General features: G+C 37.7%; 2 protein-coding genes and 1 pseudogene across 8 annotated transcripts in view; 2 read left to right on the forward strand and 1 right to left on the reverse strand.

The window, feature by feature from the left end:
• Window positions 1–17416, reverse strand: part of C25H5orf22 (chromosome 25 C5orf22 homolog) — a 30079-nt gene extending 12663 nt beyond the window's left edge. For 2 of the 3 annotated variants that reach the window (XM_061129284.1, XM_061129283.1), the window contains exons 1-8: window positions 17259–17416; window positions 14816–14961; window positions 11908–12057; window positions 9065–9494; window positions 6868–6930; window positions 6299–6420; window positions 4844–4910; window positions 2802–2941 (exon numbers count right to left, since the gene is read on the reverse strand). In XM_061129284.1, the coding sequence (XP_060985267.1) occupies window positions 2802–2941; window positions 4844–4910; window positions 6299–6420; window positions 6868–6930; window positions 9065–9494; window positions 11908–12057; window positions 14816–14961; window positions 17259–17339 (1199 nt within the window). In that variant the 5' untranslated portion in view covers window positions 17340–17416. Of the gene's footprint in view, window positions 1–2801; window positions 2942–4843; window positions 4911–6298; window positions 6421–6867; window positions 6931–9064; window positions 9495–11907; window positions 12058–14547; window positions 14614–14815; window positions 14962–17258 lie in introns of those variants that run through there. The other variant, XM_061129285.1, reaches the window with a different exon arrangement.
• LOC133046899 (U2 spliceosomal RNA) lies at window positions 4570–4705 on the forward strand (annotated as a pseudogene).
• A 167-nt stretch (window positions 17417–17583) lies between the features above and the next one.
• DROSHA (drosha ribonuclease III) overlaps window positions 17584–19420 on the forward strand; it is a 122027-nt gene continuing 120190 nt past the window's right edge. For 4 of the 5 annotated variants that reach the window (XM_061129286.1, XM_061129290.1, XM_061129291.1 and 1 more), the window contains exon 1: window positions 17599–17732. The gene's annotated coding sequence lies outside the window, so the exon portion shown is untranslated. Of the gene's footprint in view, window positions 17733–19420 lie in introns of all 5 variants that reach the window. The other variant, XM_061129289.1, reaches the window with a different exon arrangement.

Below are 19420 nucleotides of genomic sequence, written 5' to 3' on the forward strand. Positions count from 1 at the left end.
TGTGCTGGTGTTGGGATTAGTCTCCTAGGTAGTATTAAGGAGGAAAGAGCAAAGAGGTATGGGCCAGGAATCTGTATTTTGAGTCTTTCTAGAATCACTGACTACAATTTGGGTGGTACCAGCCAGTAACAATGTTGCTGACAATTTTAGCTGGGTTAGTATCTAAAATGATTTTATCAGTGCCTCCTGGTTCTGGACTAGGGTGAGGAAAGCCATTGGAAATTCCACTAGATTGGAAAATGGCATGGAAATGTTTATAGAAGGAAATAAAATTAGTTATCTAGCCTACTCCTTAACAAGTATTTTAGACCTAAACAATCTGTAAGACTTCTGATGAGCTCATTTCATTCTATGATGATTAGGCTATATCTGAGGCTTGATATAAACATGTAACACATGATAAATGACACAGAGCAATTTAAAATTATTAAATACTGTCTAACACATACATATGGATAAAGACCTTGCAGAAAGCATGATATGTAAAAGCTTAATTTATTAGCCTTAACAAATAAGGGACACTTTGATGCTTTCACACAGATTTCTGTCTTCTTGAAAACAGTATTAGGGTAGCTCTTGATGGGAGCAACCCCCAGGAGGGAGTTTTAGATAACTGCAGGTACATTTTTGTCACAATAACAATTAGGAGAGAGGGTCTGCATATTTTGAGTGTTTGCAATATGTAGGATACTACTGCAATATGAATATGAATATGAATTTTCCTGTGTCCTGCAGTTTCCAAATAAAGTGGAGCACTTAAACAAGTGAAAAATTCGGTTTTAATTTTTTGAGCCTATTTTTAATAGTCTTCTACAAATAGTTTGCTGTATTTTTGAAATGGTTTAAACTAAATTTTCCAGGAATGCAGATACTCTGTGAACTGAAGGAAGATTAGACTTTAAGTTCAGAACTTTATCAAGAGCTTGCTGTGACTAGAATAACCATGTTTCTATAGCAGTGCTGTTGACGGTATTTGGGCAATACAACTGGTTGGATCTGTCTGCATTTTTAACCGTTACATTTAGTGACTGTAAAGATTCCAGTTTGGTGTGGCATTTTAATATGTATTATTTTATCATCAATTACTCTTTCTCCTTTATGCTATTATTTTTTTAGTGTGTGTATATATTTAATATATATTTAAATTATATGTGTAGGTAGGTTATTGCTATAAGCTAAATGTTTATGTGCCCCCAAAATTCCTGTGTTGAAATCTAATTCCAATGTGATTATATTTGGAGGTGGGGGTTCTTTGGAAGGTGATCAAGTCAGAGGGTGGAGTCCTCATGAATGAGATTAATACCTTTATTAAAGAGACCCCAGAGAGCATCTTCACCCCTTCCTTCAATGTGAAGTTACAGAGAGAAGATGGCTGTCTATGAATCAGGAAGCAGGTCCTCACCAGACAGTGAATCTGCTGGTACTCTCATCTTGGACTTCCTAGTTTACAGGACTGTGAGAAATATCCATTGTTTATAAGCTACTTGGTCTAAGGTATTTTTGTTATTGCAGCCGGAACGGATTAAGACAATTACATCATCTACACATTGTATATGCTATCTAAATATATTTAAATTACATGTGTATGTGAAAGAAAGAAAGTGAAAGTCGCTCAGTTGTGTCTGACTCTTTGCAACCCCATGGACTGTATGGTACATGGAATTCTCTAGGCCAGAATACTGGAGTAGCCTTTTCCTTCTCTAGGGGATCTTCCCAATCTAGGGATTGTACCCAGGTCTCTGATTGCAAGTGGATTCTTTACCAGCTGAGGCACAAGGGAAACCCAAGAATACTGGAGTGGGTAGCCTATCCCTTCTCCAGTAGATCTTTCTGACCCAGGAGTCCAGCTGGGGTCTCCAGCATTGCAGGCGGATTCTTGACCAACTGAGCTATCAGGGAAGCCCTATGTGTATGTAGATTAGATTATTTATGAATTCATTCAGAATGGTAAAGAGAGTCACAAAAAACTTGTCATAAAATATGTAAATATAACTTGCCTGAACATTTAAAGTATTATTTTAGAAACACTCCATGCAGAATGAGTCCAAAGATTAACACAGAAATTTTTATTAAACTGCTGTAACTATTCAGCACATTTATACATTCAAATGTAAAACATGGCAGCAGCTAAATATTTATCTGTATGACACAGATATCGGAATTTCTTATGTTCAACTGAATAACATCACCAACTTCAAAGACAAGATAACAGGAATTGTATGCTGTTTGCCAGCTACCACCAATAGGAAAGAGAAAATGTAACACTTGAATTTTGAGCTGAGTAGGTAAAAAGTTGGTAAGAACTATTGTAATAGTAATCATTAGATTCATCTATGGAGACTTAATTTCCTACTGCCACTGTAACAAATCACTACAAACTTAGTGACTTAAAGTAAAACAAATTCATCATCTTATAGTTCTGCTGGAGGTCAGAAGTCCTAAAACAAAGGTGCTGGCAAGGCTGTATTTCTTCTCTAGGCTCTAGGTAAAGAATCTGCTTCCCTGCCTCTCCAGCTTTCAGAGGCTGCCCGCACTCTTCAGTTCAAACCCCATCTTCAACGTCCACAGTCTAGCATTCTCTACTCTCTCATCCTGACCTTCCTGTATTCCTCCTATTAAGACCTCTGTGATTACACTGGGCTCACCCAGATAACCCAGGATAATCTTTTCATTTTCAAGATCCTTAAGTTAATCATATCTGCAAAGTCCCTTTTGCCATATAAGGCACCATACTCATATAAGTGCTGAATATTAGGACATGGACATATTTGGTGGGCCATTATTCAAGCTACTACACTTACCTTGCAATTGTCACTAGAGTAGGTTTTGGTAAATTTTTTAGAACATTATGCAAAGACTGAATAAGATGTTCAATTTCTTGTTCTGTGCTGATATGGTGAGGGAGTTCTGAATAATCACAGGTTAGACCAGCCTGGTGAACCTGAAAATAAGACAATTAAAAATTACATTGTAATGTTGTTGTCTTTAGAAGACTCATTAACCATTAATGGCCTTGCTGACTAAATTTTTAATATTTTTGTGGATTAGGATTGCTTTTTCCTTAACAGTTTCCATGTCACAGAAATTATCTATTTTCTGATGTTTTGGAAGAACTGGTCTGTACACCTTTTTGGGCCTGATGCCTTTTCTAGGAACAATTTTAAAATTTATTTTATGATTGTAGATTCACTCTGTTTCTGTCTTTACTTGAGTCTATTTTGACAATTTACATTTTCTATCAAGTTATTCACTTTACTTAAGATTCTAAAAATTGATTTAAGTCTATACATAGTATTCTCATATTTCCTTTCTTTCAAGAAATTATTTTTAAATACATACAACAAGCACTACATTTAAAGCTTCAAGAAGATAAAAGATGAAAGTATTTCTCTTACCTTACTGAACCTACTGTTTCGAGTTTCTTGTGCATGCTTTATATATAACCATATATACTGATATACATGTGTTTTAAATGTAAATGACTGGTGTTTCAGTCTCAGCACTAAACTAAATATGCCTGAGAGCAAGAAATGGCCCACAGGCTGACATTTTGCAGCCTCTGCTTTAAAGTTTTAAAAACTGGAATTCAAATATGTTATAGTTTTACCTAGGGTACATAAGTGCAAAGCATGGAAAAAAAACATTAATTTACTATATTACTGGAGGCTCTGGATACACATCAAAGATTTAACTGGCAATGATTGGTCAATACACTAAAGAGAGAGACTCTGCATGCTCTTTTCTACTAAAATGATCAAAACACTTAGTGTTCTAATCCTGCAGCTATGGGTACATCGCATCTGGCTACACAATCTGCTACCAGGCCTATGCCATCCTTTTTCTCAACAAACAATGTAGAAAACTCTTGCCCCCTCACCAGAAAATTCAGATGCAAAGTAATGACTAAAGTAGAAGATACTTTCAATAATATCATATGAGCTCAAAGCACTTTTAAACCCTAAGAGTCTTCTATCATTTTTAAAATTTGCCATTAAAAAAAAAGGCGAGCTTTGAGTTAGCTCTGATTTAACCAAATAGTCTTTTGCTGTTATTTTCTATTCTTACAAAACTAGGATTAAATCAATAATATAAACTTCAGTTCAAATAAGGTGATTTGATTATATACCACAACTAAATAAAACACTAAAGTAAAACCACAATTTATTAAATAAACACTACAAGTAAAAGAAGCAGAACTGGTGGTCTCAGCTCTGGCACAAAATTTGAGAAAAGGGGACCTGAATTTCAAACGGGAAAATTTATACTCAGATTTGCAAAATGATATAAAAATAAAGAAATTACCATTAAGGGCATCTTCTTTTAAAATAGTATTCAGATTTGCTGTGCAAACAAAGTTATACAGCTAATATAGTCAAGATGTGCTGGCCACAGAGCCTTCTTTTGTCTGTTTGGTTTTTTTAATCAGAAAAGTTTTCAGAGAGGAAAGAAAGAAGTGTGAAAGGAGTATAAAAATGAATGAATAAAGAATGAGCAAATTTAGAAATTGTATACTTTCTTTACTCTGGCAAGGGGATATCTGATCATAGACAAAATTAAAAAGTCCACAGCATCACTTCTCAGCCTTTTGGCTAAGATCAAGTGTAAAAAGTCAACAGCACTTTTACTTCATACATAAAATTAGCAAAAGCTTGTTTTTCCTGGAAAGCTTTTCCAGTATTCTGGCTTCTAAAAAGTATATACTTTTTCCACAAAAAAAAAATGTCCATTCATGCTTTCCAGGAACACAAATAAGAGTGAATCACTTTAACAGAGGGCACATTTTTCTAGCCACAAAAATGCCTTTCTTAAAGGGTCAGTTTTATACTTCAATATAAACATTTACCATTTCATAGTCCGGTGCTTCCATCCGTTTTTTCAAACTCTGTACCAGTGGAACTAGTAATTCCATTCTGAAAAAAAGCACCCCTCAATAAAACATTACACCACCTCAATTAAAATGACAGTAGCAAATCATACATTACCCTTAAAATTTACCATTAACAAAACAAAAAAAAATTTTACCATTAACAATATGTTTTATATGATGTTTTGGAAATGAAAGATAAGAGTTGTTCAAACATCGTCTTAAAATATTAAGAAATAAATGTTCCCTGCTGTTTTCTTACTTCAAAGATTACAGATTGTATTAAAGATTGAAAATTAGCACTCAAGAAACTGAGATTTTCCTCTTTAAGAATGAAAATTCTACTATGACTTTAAAAATTATTTTGATCAGCAGTAAAACTAAGTGCCTTTAGCATATCGTGATGAAAAAAGAATGTTTCCCAAAAGCTGAGAAAAAAATTCAGGACATATTTATTGACATATACAATTATAACTGGTAAAGTTCTATACCATTTGATATAATAACAATGGTGCTTTTAAGTTATTTACTATAGGTGGAACTCTTTGGAAGCCTTGATTAATTAATGTTTCGAGTATTTTAATGCCTCCTCTACCAATACCCACTCATCTGCTGGGAGGGAAAAGGTAAACAAAAATGGAGGTATGGAGGCCTGTCTACCCACTGATCCTGTTACTTCTTCCTTCTTATTAACGACACTTTCTGGGGTTCTGGACCCTAGTCATCCACCTCTTCTACTTCCTTAGGAACAGTGAAGACTTGTTCATGCTGAGGATATGACCCTTTTGGGGGTATGCTAAGTTTGGGGAGACTTTTGTTGCTGTCTTACTTTTCCTTTGTTTTTTCTTCAGGTCTGTGACAGAACTGCCTGCAGGTGGTGAAGAGCTAAGCGTCAGCAGATGGGTGGGTTTCAGTGGAAGGTGGCTCCATCTGTGGGCTAGATTCAGGATTCTAAAGTTGTCTATTTTGTTTGATTTAAGCTTAAGTTTGGCTTGAGACTTCACAAAATCACCAAATAGTAGGTACACAAAATATTTCTGGGGAGAATCATGTTCTGAGACTTATTTCTATCTCTCCCTCTTCCAACAAAATTTCAAAGAGGGGGGAATCATTTTTAGATCTAGTTCCCTCTACTAAAGAGAAAAAACTAACTTATGTTAAAGTGCCTAATTAGTAGTTATTGATATGATTAATATTACAATGGTTTATTCTTCCATACCACTGCCTTCCTTAATGACAATAAAGTTCTACAATATTTCAGGGATGTTTCTGAACATTTTATTTTAAAGTGAAAACTGCACTGAATATTTTGAATAGGTAATACACATAGCAAAAGATAGGAATTTTTAAAAAGAAATTTATCTAGCAAATTTAGCAATATATCTAGGACTAAAACACAGTAGAGTTGAAGAAAAAAATCTTTGTGAGTCTTACCCAGGGTTTGAAGCCCATTTCTGTACAGTTTCTTCATCATCGCCATCACACAAATCAGCAAAAGCAGCTTCTAAATCTTCTAATTGATGAATTCGATTATCAACACAATCTACCAAATCTTCCTTTAAGCACATTGAAAAGCTGAGATTATATAGTTACTCTTTCAAAAAATAAGTGAAATCCCATTACAATGAAAATTTCAATTCAATCAGTTAACACATGATTTTCAAGTACTAACCATGGGTTTCCCCAAGAAACACATATCAAGATTTGGGGCTGCTATTTGAGAGTAACCTAGTATCAGGTAAGATACTATTAGCTATGTGATAAATTGTTGTTGTTTAGTCACCAAGTTGTGTCCAGCTCTTTTGCAATGCCCTGAACTGTAGCCAGCCAGGCTCCTCTGTCCATGGGATTTCCCAGGCAAGAATACTGGAGTGGGTTGCCATTCCCTTCTCCAGGGGATCTTGTGGACCCAGGGATCGAACCTGCGTCTCCTGCATTGGCAGGCAGATTCTTTACCACTAAAGGGAAGCCCTTTAGACAAGACCAAAAGAAACGAAGGATACCTCTGTCAGGTTGCTTCCAGGCTTTTTAAATTGGTACAGTTCTTGTAAGATTTTGTACTCCTCCTGAAAGACAAAACAAAGAACCCATATAGTAGAAAAAAGATTAATTTTTCAATGATATACTTTAAGTAAACAATGACATTGATACAAGAATATCTTAGATAATCATTTAAAGGAAGTCTGGGAAATCAGGGAATAATGTAATTCATTATTTCATTGTAAATATTATCCCTTTTTTAGACTAACTATTCATCTGGGCATGATAACAATGTATAAAAATTAATTAAGGAAGAAGACTTGATGGCTAATAGGTAATGAATGAAAATATTTCTAATACTGTTCTACTTTATAAATGGATACATCCTAGCATGTAAATAGATTTTAGCTATGTATAGGAAATACAATCACTTCTCAGCCTTTTGGCTAAGATCAAGTGTATAGGAAATATATGTATCTCTCTCTGTAACAACAAAAGAAAACTTTCCACTTGCACTTTGCAGTCCATTCCCTAGCCACAGGAGAGAATGCTAGAGTACAAACAGGTACAATGGGAGGATTTTACAGGAGAATGTGTGTCCTCGTTTAGCACAGCCAGGCAGCCCCTTTAGAGGTAGGTCTACCTGGCCCCATACAGGAGCACTGTCAGGAAGGGTCTATAGGCAAGATCTAAAATTCCTTAAGCACAGTGCTGTGCACTATCCTCATATAACAATTCTGTGATTGGGTATGATTATTATTTTGATTTTATACTTGAAGAAACCATGGATTTGAAAGGTTAAGTAACTTTTCCAAGATCATGCAGCTAATAAGCAGATCAAGTAACAAACAGAACTTAAATCTTTCTGACTACCAAACATGTTCTTTAAAAAAAATAGCTATTACATTATAAAGTATAATACATGCTCTTTTCAAAAAGTTCAATAGCACCAAAGGGTATAAAGGACACAAAATCCCCACTTCCCCAGGTTTCCTTATGGCCCTGGAAAAGAAGTAACTGCCATTTAAGTCACTTATGTAACCTTTTAGAAATTCTCAGTACAGATATTTGGTGAGTATACTTGTAGGATAAATTCATAAAGTCAGGTTTTTTAGCCTCCAGGTATGCCCATTCTCATGTTTTCTAAACATCTCTAAAGTCATTTTATAATTCTGAACGCTGGAAGTTATAGTTACTGGTACATTCACAACAGCAGGAAAGAAACAGTGGGCAATTTTTCTCTCTTATTTGCAAGTTGGGAGGGCACTCAAGGTCCCACCACTCTTGCTCTAGATTACACTACAGTTGACCTCTGAACAACATGGGTTTGAACTACACAGGATCATTTATACACGGATATTTTTCAGTAGAGAGGAAAAGATTTTGGAGATTCGCAACAATTTGAAAAAAAAATCTGCATACCAACTGTACAGACTAGTAATATTGAAAACAATTAAGAAAAAGTTAGGTATGTCATGAATGAATAAAATTTATGTAGATACTAACCTATTCTTACATAGGCATAAGATGAATGATATTTAATATAAAATTAATAATGTTAGTTTTCCTATGGCTTTATAACTTTGCTTTCAATGAATTACATTTTAAAGAATACATGCCTCTCTAACTGGAGAAACTGCATATCAACTTATCACAGATAAGTAGTATTGAAAAGTATATAACAACATTTCCAATACTGTATTATGAATATGACTATAATATGCTATAAAATTTTTATAATGATTCATTCATTAGTGTCCAGGTTAGGCTACCATGAAGTAATTACATTGATTATATTAGGCTACCTAAAGCAATCACATTGCTGCTTCCTTGTTATCAATGTATGAATCACTATAAATGTAAATAAATATGACTTTATCACATCTTTTCATCTTTGACATCTGGTGTTAGTAATATATGTAGCAGTGTTTTATATAAGACACATTGATATAGGTTTATCTTTAAACACCACATAAACGTATAGTATTGATAAATACAGTTCAGTACTGTAAATGTATTTTCCTTATGATTTTCTCAACCCTTTCTCTACCTTACAAGAATTCAGTATTTAATACATATAATATACAAAATATGTGTTAATTTACTGTTTACATTAACAGTAAGGCTCTTGTTATCAGCAACCTATCAAAAATTTTATTTGGGGGAAGTCAAAAGTTATATCTGGATTTTGATTGCACATTTTTAAAACGCCACATTTACCTGAGTGAACATTTCTTTGAAGGGATTCTTGACTGAAAAAAAATCTAAGTCAATATCTAAAACAAATGCATCCCTTTTCTCCAAAATTTCCAGAATCTCTCCAGTGCTAACTGCAGTCTGGCATTCTTGGCTTTCAGAAGAACACGAACATGATGGTTGTAGACAAGTGTGGTCCCTTCTCTGTGTCACTGTGTCCTTTTCCAGTCCTTCTGAACAAGAGTCACCATTAGTAGAGGCAGTGTTCTCTGAGTCCTCCAGGGCTAGCTTTGGCTTCTTAGCAGAAGACACTACATCATTTTCTCCTTGACTGTGACAGAGTTTATAAGGTTTTACCATAATTACATCCAATTGTAAAGGTTTTGGGTTCTCCAGCAGGTCTTCAGTTACATAAAGGCCATCACTTAGGAAGTAATGATCTGTACTTGTAACCCTGGATTAGAGGAAAAAAATTACTTTCAAGACAAGTGGACAAATTAGCCGGCAACATATAGAATTTCAGAAATACAAAAAAGGACATGTTTGACACAAACTAAGAGCTGTCTCTAATATTTGTAGTTTCTGGAAACAGGGTTCTCAAATTTCTAGCTTGGCACACAACTGCCCAAAGACCATATTTTGTAGTCTATTGTGCAGCTAGGTGGCTCAGAAGGTTAAGAATCTACCTTCTGCCTGCAACGCGGGAGACCCAGGTTTGATCCCTGAGTCAGGGTTTGATTCCTGGAGTAGGAAATGGCAACCCATTCCAGTATTCTTGCTTGGAAAAGTCCATGGACAGTACAGTCCATGGGGTCACAAAGAGATAGTCACAACTGAAGCGTCTGAGCACGCACTCACGCATCGTTCGGCTAGGTGTGGCCAGTTGACTCAGCTCTGCCCAGAAGTCGTGAGTGTAAGAGAAGTAGAGAAAGCCTTGCTCTCCCCTCCCCACTGACTGGCATGTGAACATGGTAGCAGCAAACCCCACTTGGACTCTGAGTTCAGAGGCCACACTCTAGAGAGGGTGGAGCAAAAAGATAGAAATTTTTTGGGGTTTAACTGTAGGGCTGCCATATTGGCCCTGGACTGCACATGGTAAACTCTAACTGGAGAAAAGAAATGAAAGATCCTGTTTAACTAGTGCTTTGGATCTCTGTCATACCAGCTGGAACTGCATCCAAAAAATCACTTGAGAGAAAAATTATACCTGGAAATAATATCTCTTGGTAGAAACTCCCTCTGACATATTTCAAAGCTTTATTAAATTTTATATAACTATAATATTTTAATATGTAAAGCAACTTAAAAAAATCCTGTGCAGCATTTCACAAGTTACAGATTTTTTATTTTAGACATATCAGCATGTTCTTAGCTTTTCAACTGTATTATGCCTTGGTAAGTACTTTGAACAGTGACACCAAATGGCTCTTCCAGGGGTAGGACCTATCCAATTTAAAATGATGGTATTAATATTTATTTCTCATCCACCCCTCTTCAGCATATACAGCCTTATATTTAAAAAGATATAACTTTCTTAAAAAAAAATTAATGACATAACAAAACCAATATCCAAGCTTATTAACAGCTGTACCACCCTAAGATTCCCAGGTGTTGCTAGTGGTAAAGAACATGCCTGCCAATGCAGGAGCTATGACACATGGGTTCGATCCCTGAGTCGGAAGGATCCCCTGGGGAAGGGCATGGCAACCCACTCCAGTATTCTTGTTTGGAGAATCCCTTGGACAGAGGAGCCTGGTGGGCTATAGTCCATAGGGTTGCAATAAGATGGACAGGACCCAAGTGACTTAGCACGCATGCACCACCCTAAGACAAATGCTGTATCCACCAACTTAGATGGGTATTTTTCTTTAATGAGGAATATCTTACTTTGTTCATATCTGTATACACACACACACACACACATCTCAGGCTGCATACCTATATGTGTGTCTCTTTCATCAATTTTTATTTGCAGGATTAACTAAAATCATGATAATCAATATCATCCTAATATTATTATTACACAGTGAGTTTCAAATGTCTGTTTCAGATTGCTGAGATTTGATTTTGCAGAAACCTGTTACAGGTTAAATAAGGCCTACTCATTGAAGTACTCAATAAAAACCCTAACACTATTTCATATAAGCCAGTATTATGTATAACTTTTATTATCAATATCATTAATAAATCAGAAATAAAAAGTATCATTGAGAAAGACTGCATTTCATTTTCAATGTATTACCATTTCATTCTACTATCCTCTAAAAGTTCTAAAAGTTATGATTCCACTGCTTAAAACATTCACTCCATAACAAGAGAATTTAGAAAGCCAAGAACATTCTGGTATTTCTAAAGATAGTACAGTATCACAAGATACACAAAACACTGGTTAAACAACTTACACAACAGAAATAGTTGTGCATATAACTCAAGTCAAAGGATGCTGTTATTTAATTTACATAATTATCAAAAGCTAATCATATTGATAAAATTTTGAATCAACTTTTAAACCATTGAATTTATTAAAAAAATCAAAGTGAGATAATTTTGCTTTTTCAACGCTAATTGTTAAACTCAGCCGACAACACTTACATTTGAAGAAAATAATAAAATGTATTATTAAATACATTTGTATAAGGTACGCCAATGATTTAATGGAGTTATCAACAGAGCCAGGGTTCCAGAGGATGAAGATCATTTTATTCAAAAATCAACTTGTTCCTGGTGTTTCAACAACTCTTTTTGGAAAAGTTGAGGGCTAATCTGACCCCAATTCTGTGTAGAGATACTTATAAGTTATTACAGGGATTCCAAAACAAGAAAGAAGTATCCACTCCCTTTCATACACATGAATATGAGGAAATTACCTGATTGTTGTGGTAGAAGTGTCTTTGCCTACTAAAAAATGATGCCTGCCCTCTCTGATTTGCTGAGCCCATGTGGGATGAAGCCATACTACATGAGAAAAATGGCCAGCATAAACTGCAGGCATAATCCAATTCTCAATACTTAATTCTCTGGAAAAGAAACAGAGAGAAAGCATAAGAACTATTAGTGAGTGGGTTTTTCCAAATGTAATTTCATTCATAAGAATATTTTAAGATAGCAGGTTTCAAAGTGTGGTCCAAGGGGCCTTGCAGGGTTTCCTGGACCTTTTCAGTGTGACCACTAGACCAAAACTGTTTTCCTAATAACACCAAGGCATTATTTCCCTTTTTCATTGTATTGACATATATGCTGACAGTACAAAACAGTGGTGGTTGATGTTCTAAGATTAATCAAGGCAAAGGCACCAAACTCTACTAGCTATCACTGTACTCATCAATACCAAGCACCAGTGCCCCACACTCCCATCCAGTTTTGCATGAGAATGTCTTTCATGATTTTATTCAATCTTGATCCTGAGTATACATTTTAAAATAATCTGTGTGGCAAAACAGGAAGTACACAGAAAGCATTTCTGCAATATACTCTGAAGTACCATGGTTGTCTCAAGGGAAAGCACTTGTAATTGAATTAAAAGCTGAACAGTTTTCTTACAATGAAGACTGACTGATAAACCACAGTTGATCAGGCTTGAATGTGAATGCTGGATTCTACACTTCAACTAAGTTTTAAGGAATGAACATTTGTGAAGTTTTGGTATAGTATTAAAGAATATTCACAATTAGGTGGGCTTCCCTGGTGGCTCAGATGGTAAAGAATCTGCCTGCAATTCGGGAGACCTGGGTTCAAGGGATGGGAAGATCCCCTGGAGGAGGGCATGGCAGCCCACTCCAGTACTCTTTTCTGGAGAATCCCCATGAACAGAGGAGCTTGGCAGGCTACAGTCCACAAGGTCACAAAGAGTTGGACACGACTGAGCAACTAAACACACACAATAGCTGGGAAGGCTATCAAAATACTTCTCAATTTTCTTCATATACTTCCACCAAAACAATATATGGTAATAGACTGAATGCAGAATCTTGGGTATTCAGTTGTTTTCTATAAAGGCAAGTATTAAAAAGATCTGCAAACTATGGCTGATTCATGTTGCGGTTCGACAGAAAACAATGAAATTCTGTAAAGCAATTATCCTTAAATTAAAAAATAAATAAATTAAAACAAATTATTAAAAAAACTGCAAAAATTAAAGTACTGTTACCATTTTAATTTTTTTTGCTTTAGAAAATGTTTGTCTTTCATAAAAATATTTATGCTAACATATAAAGTTCTATTATTTTGAAATGAATTAACATTTTAAAAAATATTTTTATTTATTTATTTATTTATTAAGTTAGCATGTGGAATCTTAGTTGCAGCATATAGGATTTAGTTTCCTGACCAGGGATCAAACTTGGGCCCCCTGAACTGGGAGTTTAAAGTCTTAGTCACTGGATCACCAGCGAAGTCCCATGAAATGAATTAATATTTAAGACGCCTCAGTTTTAATTTCAAATATGGTAAATATCACTAAATATAACCCACACACACAAAAAAAACCTCAAGAATTTTTAAGGGTATACAGAAATCCTGAGACTAAAAAATTTAAAACTATTATTCTATGACTAACTGTATAGTCATCATAACTGCTTCATAATTTTTTCAATTTATAAAATATAAAACCTCTAAATATAAAAGAGAGTAAGGACACTGGTAGAGTTACCACATTTCTTTAGAGATGAGTGATCTGAGCCAGTTTTAGAGTCAACTAAAAGAAATGCAGTAGGTTAAAATTAATTCACACAAGCACTATATTTTAAATTTTTTATTATAACAGGAGAATAACTGCTACATAACTTTTTATTTTGTAGGAATAGGCTACACTGTAATAAATACATAAGTAAAAAGACAATGACAGGATTTCAGGGAACTTTATCATTGAAGAACGCTTGGTAAGTCACCATTCACTATGGTTTTATATAATGGAAAATCAATAGGATCTGTGACCTGAAAATAAAACATATAGGGAGGTTGGAGGGATTCAATACTGGAAGAAAGGATACACAAATTAAAGATGTGTTGCACATATGATTATTGAACTATTAGTTCAAGACACATTTTTCTGTGCCTCCATATCAGACTTCTAAGGGGAGAAGAGAGAATTGGCTCAGATGATTTCTAAAGTCTTCTATTTTTAAAATTCTATATTCTACAGCAAAGGTTGGCAAACACTGGTTGGGCACCTGTTTTTCCAAATAAATTTTTATTGGAACACAGCCACTGACACTTGTTTACATGGTGCTTACAGCTGAGTTCATACTACAAGGGCAAAAATACATAGCTGCAACAGAGACCATATGGTCAGCAAGTCTAAAATATTTACTATCTGGGGAAGGAAGGAGAGGGTGAGATGAACAGAGAGAGTAGCATGGAAACTTACATTTCCATACATAAAATAGAGAGCTGATGGGAATTTGCCGTATAACTCAGGGAACTCAAACAGGGGCTCTGTGACCATCTAGAGGGGTGGGATTGGCAGGGAGATGGGATGGAGGTTCAAGAGGAAGGGGACATATGCATACCTGTGGCTGATTCATGCTGATGTTTGGCAGAAACTAACAAAATTCTGTAAAGCAATTATCCTTCAACTAAAAAATAAATTAAAAAACATTTACTATCTGGATTGTTGAGAAAGTTTGTCCATACTTGCTCTAAATAAAATAAAAAAGGCAAACAAAACAAAAGCAAAACTCACGAGCTTAGCAAAAACTATTTCTTTTAACTGCTTATCATCTATTGCAAAGTGTATTTGAGACACACAAAAAGGTCATTAACAAAGTCACATATTACCCGAAAAGTGTTTCCTTATCAAATACAGTGTCAGCTGGCATATCCACAGGAATAAGGAGGTCTGGATGTGAATCAAAATGCACAAAACTTATATTACTTGCAGGAAGATGTTTTGAGCCAATGGCCCGATATATATAGGGCAGAACCTGTAAAAGACACATGCACATGTTCAGGATTGGCACTGAAATCATGAGTTATACTCAACTTCAGGCTGAAAAACAATGCTAAACTACAAAAACTTTGAAGCACACCCAAGCTGTGAAGAAAAAAGCAAGAGAGTTCCAGAAAAACATTTGCTTTATTGACTACCCCAAAGCCTTTGACTGTGAGGATCACGACAAACTGTGGAAAATTCTTCAAGAGACGGGAATATCAGACCACCTTGCCTGTCTCCTGAGAAATCTGTATGCAGGCCAAGAAGGAACCGTTAGAACTAGACATGGAACAGACTCATTCCAAACTGGCAAAGGAGTATGTCACGGCTGTATATTGTCACCCTTATTTAACTTCTATGCAGAGTACATCACGTGAAATGCCGGGCTGGAATCAAGATTGCCGGGAGAAATATCAATAACCTCAGATATGCAGATGATACCACCCTTATGGCAGAAAGCAAAGAACTAAAGAGCCTCTTGATGAAAGTGAAAAGAAGAGAGTGAAAAAGTTGGCTTAAAACTCAACATTCAAAAAACTAAGATCATGGAATCCAGTCCTATTACTTCATGGCAAATAGATGGGGAAACAATGGAAACAGTGAGAAACTTTAATTTTGGGCTCTAAAATCACTGCAGATGGTGACTGCAGCCATGAAACCAAAAGATGCTTGCTCCCTGGAAGAAAAGCTATGACCAACCTAGACAGCATATTAAAAAGCAGAGACATTACTTTGCTGACAAAGGTCCGTCTAGTCAAAGCTATGGTTTTTCCAGTAGTCATGAATGGATATAAGAGTTGGACCATAAAGAAAACTGAGGGCTGAAGAATTGATGCTTTTGAACAGTGGTGTTGGAGAAGACTCTTGAGAGTCCCTTGGACAGCAAGGAGATCCAACTAGTCAATCCTAATGGAAATCAGTCGTGAATATTTGTTGGAAGAACTGATGCTGAAGCTGAAACTCCAATACTTTGGCTACCTGATGTGAAGAACTGACTCATTGGAAAAGACCCTGATGCTGGGAAAGATTGAAGGCAGGAGAAGGGGACGACAGAAGATGAGCTGGTTGGATGGCATCACTGACTCGATGGACATGAGTTTGAGTAAGCTCTAGGAGTTGGTGATGGACAGGGAAGCCTGGTGTGCTGCAATCCATGGGGTCGCAGAGTCGAACGGGACTGAACTGAACTGAAGTTGTGAAGTAGGAAAATATGCAATTTGTTATTACAGATGGTTTAGATAATCAGCTCAAATTTTATTTTTTTCCTCAGTACTTTGGACTGATATCTCTGAAAACTTTAATGGGCATCTCTTGTTGGCATGTTACCCCCATCATAAACTCAAAAACAATGTGAGGAAATAAGCTTTGTTACTCAGGAAAAAAAAGAAAAAAGAACTCCTGGTTAACACACACTCTGGTGTAAAAGATGTGTTCAAGCTACCCTGGGTCTCTGCGTCTTTCTCACACCTTCTGGATGCTGGTTGCTGGGCTAGGTCCCCTGTAAGGCTCTTTGTTTGGTTACAGTCTCTAGAGTTCTAAGTTAAGATTGAATTTGAACGCACCACCTACCCCATGCTTGCTCTCAGACCTAGGCACACTATCTGTAGGTCCTGAGAAACTAAATTTCCTTCCTATTCTCTTTATTCATCCGCAAATCTGGAATCGGCCTCTTCCTCTTTAACATCCACAGAATTGCTAAGGATTATTAAAGCAATCAAAAACAGAAAGTCTTCGATCATGGGACTCTCGCAGGCTTCCAGAAATCTAGATGTGGGCACCATTTTAGCTAAAGAGGCACTACTACAAAAAACAGAAAAATAACTTTATAGCGCCGTGTTAAAAGATTCATGCACACACTATTCACACAATACTACTAACGGCTCTGAGAGCTACTCTGTACCCATTTCACAGATGACAGTGCACCTTCTCAACAGAAGCCTCCCACCTACACCACAGGAATATGAAGGGGAGGCCGGGAGACAGCAGCAAGCCTGTTATGAGCAGGTTAAGGACTCGAGGCCCTGCAGTTACGACTGCCCGCATTCGAATCCCGAAGCCACTAGTTGTTGGCCGTGGGATGTTGGGCAAACCGCAAGGGTTCACTGAGTTGTCGGACTCGTAACAAGCGGCGCATAAATGTCGAGGCCTATTCTTCCAAGCTCGCCGTCCTGGTGTTTTCCCCACAGCAATGCAATTCGCTCGGATTCTGGTTCTCTCTCTGGCCTCCAGGCTCCGCCGCCTCCTCAGTCCTCGCGGACCCTGCCCCAGGCCCGTCAGCCGCCCGCTCACCTCCTGATGATCCTCCACCACCCACACCGGGAGCTCAGGATAGCGCCGGAGCCGGGCACGCTGTCCCCCGGATTCACTCATGTTTTCGCGCGCGTGAGAGCCCCAAAAAGCCGGAGCTGAGGTTCCCTCAGGAGCCGGAGCTGCAGCCCGCCTCCTCTCCCGGGAGTAAACGCGCGTTCACCCGGTTGTGGTTTCTGATTGGAGGAGGAAAGGGGCAGGAGGCGGGCGCCGGAGACTCGAGGAGAACGATTGGCTTAGACGTCTATCGTTCTTATTGAAGCACCAATCACCGTGCACAAGGTGCTGCGGCGAGCCCGAGAGCATCCCCTCTTGCGGTCCGGCTTTCTCAGGTTTGCTTTTTAATTCTCTTGCTTTCCTGTTCCGGAGTCGCGGGCGGTGCTACGGTCTTGGAGGCTACACTATAAGTCTGGCTTTACTCTAACGGCGACCTCGCAGCCCGAGAGCTTTTTCTAGGTAAAAGGGTCAGCTTGTGGGTGTTGGAAGAGGGAGTGTTTCCAAGTATCCGAATTTCAACGGGGCTGGCGTCTGGGGCTGGGGCGAGAGGCGCCTGGGAGTTAGGATCCGGCAGCTCCTCTTCAGATCTGCAGCGAAGGGCGAAAAAAAAAAGAAAAAAAAAAAATAAGGGACCCTAGGCCCGGACCCTGAAAATAAATAGTAGTGAAAAATGAGACCTTTCATTCATTGTGGCGCGTATGTGGTGCTCCAGGCCTGGAGCCGCCGGGATCTCGGGCAGAGAGTGAGACTGTAAGTTTACATCGTGAGGCTCACTATCTGGCGGGAGATGTAAACAGGGAAACACGCAATTACGGATCAGCCAGACAGAAGTGACCGGGCTGGGAATTCAGGTGGTGGAGGAGCGCGTTAATAGAAATGTAGTCACACTTTGCAACTCTTTCTATAAAGACTGATGTTCCTGCACATATTAATTGCAAAACGACTCCCCTAGTTTCCCTGCTTCCAAACAGCAACTTAAGAGGAGGCAGACGCCGAAAATAATTATTTTTCCAGTTGCAGTGAGTTCCTTGAGTTTTGACTTGAAGTTCACATCCACAACACAGCCTGACTGTGCCTTTAATAGGTCAGTTTCATAATCAGTGTTTTCAGATATCTATTTCTAGAAATATCCATGAGGACCTAATAGTGAATGTTCAACAACAGTGAACACACAGTACAGGAGTATTGGCCATCCTGACTCTTGTCCACCTCTAGATTCAGTACACTCCTTTGTGTTTCCCCTGGATTCTGTGCATGTCCCTTTTCTTGTGTTTATCACATTATGTAATTTTTAAAAAAATGTATCTGCATATGGATTCTGGGCTTCGGGAGCCCTGCTTACTATGTGCCTTACTCATCTTTGAGTGATCAGGGCCTGTGACCATGCCCCACTTGTTTAGGCTCATTAAATGTTGCATGAATCAGTGAAAAGGCCTGCTTTTTGTCTGGTTTTGGTAATGCAGACCTGTTGTGGATGTGGATATATTCAGTAGGGAAATGTCCAGTAGCAACATAGAAACACATGGTGAGCCAGTGAACACTTACCGATCACCTACTGCGTGCAGGATGTTCTGCCAGGGGCTGTGAAGGATACAGAAGTGATTATGAGTCAACCCAATTTCTCAAGGAGCTAATAACCTAGTGGAGGAGTTAAGACATGTACACACATGAGTATTATATGAGGCAGTCTTTGGTAAGTGCTGTAAAAGAAGTACAGACTAAGAGCAACGAAAGTCTTGAGGGAATGGGATTACTTCCTAAAGGGAACCAAGATAGGCAGCACAGAAGATGTGGCATTTGACATGGGTAGATGGGTTAAAAATTCAATGGGCAAAGTCACAGAGAGGGGTTTTAGAAGACCAGGAGTAAAGAATAAGCTGGATGATAATACTTCATATTTTAGGAACTGGGAACATCTAGGGTGATAGGAGAGCTTCCCAGGTGGCCCTAGTGGTAAAGAACCTGCCTGCCAATGCAGGAGACATAATGAGAGGAGGGTTTGATTTCTGGGTTGGGAAGGTCCCCTGGAGGAGGGCCTGGCAACCCACTCCAGTATTCTTGCCTGGAGAATCCCATGGACAGGGGAGCCTGGTGGGCCATAATCCATAGGGTCGCAAAGAGTGGACATGACTGAAATGATTTAGCAC

This window comes from Dama dama, chromosome 25 (assembly GCF_033118175.1).
Source record: "Dama dama isolate Ldn47 chromosome 25, ASM3311817v1, whole genome shotgun sequence".
Lineage (NCBI taxonomy): Eukaryota > Metazoa > Chordata > Mammalia > Artiodactyla > Cervidae > Dama > Dama dama.